The 4819-nt window shown below is 37.0% G+C and overlaps 1 protein-coding gene across 3 annotated transcripts in view; it reads left to right on the plus strand.

The window, feature by feature from the left end:
* Positions 1-2811, plus strand: part of LOC107601668 (growth factor receptor-bound protein 10-like) — a 108159-nt gene extending 105348 nt beyond the window's left edge. For all 3 annotated transcript variants that reach the window (XM_016293924.1, XM_016293923.1, XM_016293922.1), the window contains 4 exons: positions 255-321; positions 673-760; positions 863-956; positions 1737-2811. In XM_016293924.1, the coding sequence (XP_016149410.1) occupies positions 255-321; positions 673-760; positions 863-956; positions 1737-1883 (396 nt within the window). In that variant the 3' untranslated portion in view covers positions 1884-2811. The remainder of the gene's footprint in view (positions 1-254; positions 322-672; positions 761-862; positions 957-1736) is intronic.
* Positions 2812-4819: the final 2008 nt, after the last annotated feature.

Genomic DNA, 4819 nt, shown 5'->3' on the forward strand with positions numbered 1-4819 from the left:
ATATATATATATATATATATACACCAGACATTCTATGATGATCTAGATGAATTACAGAAGAATCATGTTTCTAAGCAGTGTTTACCCGGGCAACACAGATAAAATGATCTAGTGCAAGATTTTACATTAATAAAAATAACTGTATTTTTTTTCAGTAACATGCTTGAATTACTGTTTAAACTTGTAGTCAAATTAGCATGATGTAGACATGTCAAAGTTGATTGTGTGGCTTATGTCTCCCTGTCTTTTTTCAGAAGAGAGGTAAGCGTATGAATATCCTAGGAAGCCCCAGCCCTTTACACCCCTCATCATTAAGCGGAGGTACTTTCTAGTGTTTAATTAATGTATTTTGTTGATTATTATCATTATTATGACATGCATTTACACTAGCAATTAATAGTTAATCATGCTTTATCATGTTTATGAAAGAAGTCTCCTATTATCACCAAGGTTAAATTTATTTGATCAAAAATACAGTAAAATTGTGAATGATGTTTATAATTTAAAGTGTTACCCAATTTAATATACTTTAAAATGCAAATTATTCCTGAGATGGCAAGGCAAAAAGGAAAGATTTTTGCCTTTAAGACAAGTGAGCAGTTTTCAATGGAATACTGTGCACATTCAATGGCATCTTTTCTTTAAAGGCATTTTGTATCTCCTCTGATCCAGTTATCCACAGAACTCAGCTTTGGTTTCACGGTCGTATTTCACGGGAGGAGTCCCACAAGATGATCCATCAGCAGGGCAGAGTGGATGGGTACATATCATAGCTCATTAGTTATTCTCAACAACATTCTGGATGATTCTCTGTCCTAACTATGCAGTATATACTTACACTTAATTGTCTTTTGTGCAACAGAATGTTTCTCTTGAGGGATAGCCAGAGCAATCCTAAGGCGTTTGTACTCACACTGTGTCACCACCAGAAAATCAAACATTTCCAGATTTTACCGGTGAGATTTTATAATTTTCTTGCACTCAGAACACATATAGCATATTCACTGTGTATGCTGATGCACATTTGGCATTCCTTAAAATACTCTCATGTATTCCAAGTATGCATTAGATTTATTGAATACCACCTTTAACTTGCTGAGAATGAGTGTGAAAGACAAGAAACCTCCTCCACATAAGAGTGCAGATGCAAATGCTCGATCAATGCATTGCAAGTGCACAGCATGCTGTGCATAACAAGCATTCTTGCTTTGCTGTGCCTGTAACAAACCTCAATACTCCAGGAGGGCGATAGAGTTAAACTTCAAAAGGTTGAGCTTTTAAATTGTGTTATTAATCAGGTATCTTGCTATAAGCATGTCAGCATGACTTCAATTAACATGCTCAGCACGAATCTTTTCAAACCGTAGCTCTGCCAGTAGAGAAAACTCACCGTAGAAGCTGACGGTTTAGAATACTATGTGTATTTAAATTGCATGAAATGAAGTTGCAGCCTGACACATTTGAGAATGCATAAAAAGTTTTCAGCACATATAAAACTATCTTGCTATAAGCATGTCAGCATGACTTCAATTAACATGCTCAGCACGAATCTTTTCAAACCGTAGCTCTGCCAGTAGAGAAAACTCACCGTAGAAGCTGACGGTTTTACAATACTATGTGTATTTAAATTGCATGAAATGAAGTTGCAGCCTGACACATTTGAGAATGCATAAAAAGTTTTCAGCACATATAAAATGGTTTATGTAAATCACTTGACTAATCTTCCTTTTTTTCAGTGTGAAGAAGACGGTCAAATGTTCTTGAGCCTTGATGACGGCGCCACCAAATTCACGGACCTGATCCAGCTGGTGGAGTTTTACGTGCTGAACAGAGGAGTTCTGCCTTGCAAACTTAAACACCCCTGCACCACTGTGGCCTTATGACCTCCGTTTGCCTGATTCCGCCTAAAGACAAACACTCAGACGTCGTTTGCTGTGGTGTAATGCTGTGCTGCTGGGCTGGAGAAAAAGCACACTGCGAGAGCAGCTCGCTATCAAGGAGAGAAAATCAAAACAACAAACACAAACAGGACCAGCAAGAAATAAAGGAAATAAAGCTTGTGTATTAGCTGCTGAAGAACCTCTCAGCCACCTGCACACTCGACCGTGGCCAGAGCAGGTTCTCAGGACAATCATCCAGAGGGAGTCTTCAGGATCCGCGGTCTTAATCGTGCAGATAATGATTTGGGAAGACCAGCGGAACACTCGTAAATGACGTTTGATTTCATTTTGCACTCATGAACCAGGAACAAGCAAGCTATAGCAATTGTTGCTTTCATAAATCAAGCAGATTTGATTCTAGAATGTCCTGTGAGATGTGGACAGCCGATTGGTGGTTTCAGTACTGTGAAAAGACAATGCCGTTAAATTCATGCTTTCGATCATTTTCAGCGGTAATCACTAAAATATTTAGCCACTTGTCTTATTTTTCTTATGTGCTCATTTTCTTGTGCAAAGAACTCTAATGCGTAATGCATTTGGCCTCTTTTTTGTGTAATTTAGTTTTTTTTTAGTTTCTTCCTCTTACAAAATATAACCTGCAATGCTCTCTACTGGCCATTCCAAGAAGTGACATGTCCCTTCACTCCAACAAGGAATAGTTAATCTCAAAAATGAAATTGGGTTATTTACTCACCCTATTGTTGTACCAAAACAATATTATTTGTATGCTGATGCACATTTTAATTTGAACTTTTAAAATTGTACATTTTAAAAGTTTGTTTTTATTTTTATATACTTTTGTAGAACACAATAAGATAAATTTGCCAAGCAAATGTATGTCATAGACCAGGGGTGCCCAAACTCGGTCCTGGAGGGCCGGTGTCCTGAAGAGTTTAGCTCCAACCCCAATTAAACACACCTTAACCAGCTAATCAAGCTCTTACTAGGCATACTAGAAACTTGAAGGCAGGTGTGTTGAGGCAAGTTGGAGCTAAACTCTGCAGGACTTTTAAAGAGGAGTCTGTTGAGTTCAGTGATTAATAACCACTAAACCCTCTGCTGGGAACTCCGCTGTGGGTCGCAGTCTATCATGAGCTAGAACAACAAACTAGAATCTTTAGAACTGCTGTCATCTTCAGTCCCAGCTCCAGTCTATTTTGTTGTTGACTTTCTATTTTTCTCTCCATGTTTCGAAAGATTGTTTCGAGGACAGCACACTGTGAAGCCCGGGCTAAGAACACCCACAGAAAAATGGGGTTCAAATTTATAATCTGCCTTGTCCATGGTAGCTGTAGGTACAACGTATTTGTAAAGATATTTTTTGTACTTGTGACGCAATGCAACGAAAGAGCCATGTTTTTAGTTTGTACCTATATTGTGTTAAACTAGATAGAAAGGGCATAGCCACCATGTCTACAAGTTCACCCAAGAGAACAGTACATAGATAAATGCAAATGATGCTATCATTTTTAAGTATTGCTTCAACAAATGTATTTATTTATCTGGATTTGATTACTTGAAATTTAGATTCGTTTTTTTCTCAGCGCTGTTCAATAATTTTCTTCCACATTTTTGTGAATTTTTGGACCTCAGTTAACTAGACCCCCTTTCTTGAACTGTTTAACACTAATTATTCGTCAACATCCTTCTGTAGAACACCATCTGCATAGTCCTTAGTTATGGTGAGTCAGTAAAGCCTGTTCAATGGGTTGTACTGTTGTGTTGTGTTGTTAATCTGACACTCTATTGAAAACACATCTTTTTGAGAAAAATTCCAGTGGACAAAAACACAAGTTAACACATGATATAGGCATTAAGACAGCTCAATGCAGCCCATTGAACAGCTTTGTTTCCATTCACATTAGATGGTGTCCACACGATTAAGGTCTATTTTGCGAATTTCCTATTGTCGTCTATGAAAAAAGTAGTTTTAATTATGTCACAAAGTAACATGAATTATATGTATCTTAGAATGAACAAACAGCTTCATGTCATTTCGGTTAAGTAAGGGGTAATGTACAATCAGCTGGCTTTCACACAAAAAAATGAAGGTCAATCAAAGGGGGATTATTTTGACTGGACATTATGCTGCTTATTACACGGCTACTTACCAATAAAAATAACATAAAAAAATTAACATGAAATATTGATTTACTGAAACTATTTGATAATGTTTCAAGGAGGAGATTGCCTAATTAAAATCAAGTATTTCAGAGAGCCGTGTAATGAGGATATGATCTCAGTCTGCCAGGTACTACTTAGACCTCATTGGATGATTTAACCACAGAAATAGACAGCAGGGCTTAAATCAGCGCTATTATTATTATTATTCACTTGAATATCTTTCTCAGTGTCAGTTAAGTTAATTCAAGCCTTGTTTGAGGATGAGTGTGTGTCAGTGTTGATTTAGCTGCAGTTTGTGTGTGTAGGCACAAGCATACACACACAAGCTTTCTGAACTTGACATTATTGTCTTTATTTTTCAGGGTCTGATAAGTGATAAGCTATACAATCAGCCAGCCAAGGACTAAACTAACAACACTGCAATTAAGATGCTATTAATTGGCATATTCTGCAACCAGTTTCGATATACTATAATTCGAGTGTAACAGTATATCAGGAATTTTTCCACCTTGTTCAGACAGATGGTTGTATTGAGTTCAGAGGTTATATGTTTTTTATGAGATCATTAAACAATACAAAGAAAGAAAGTAACACAATTTTTGGGATTTTTGCCAGAGAGGAAGCTGTAGGTTACTTAAAGACTAGTTTACTATATGTTACTGGTGAATGAGTAAAAACCTGTGTGAGTAAAATTGATCTGTAGGGTAGTCTGAGTACCATTGGCGCTTACTTGTTAATTAGTTGGCTGTTCAGTC

This window comes from Sinocyclocheilus grahami, unplaced genomic scaffold (genome assembly GCF_001515645.1).
Source record: "Sinocyclocheilus grahami isolate Dianchi unplaced genomic scaffold, SAMN03320097.WGS_v1.1 scaffold310.1, whole genome shotgun sequence".
NCBI lineage: Eukaryota > Metazoa > Chordata > Actinopteri > Cypriniformes > Cyprinidae > Sinocyclocheilus > Sinocyclocheilus grahami.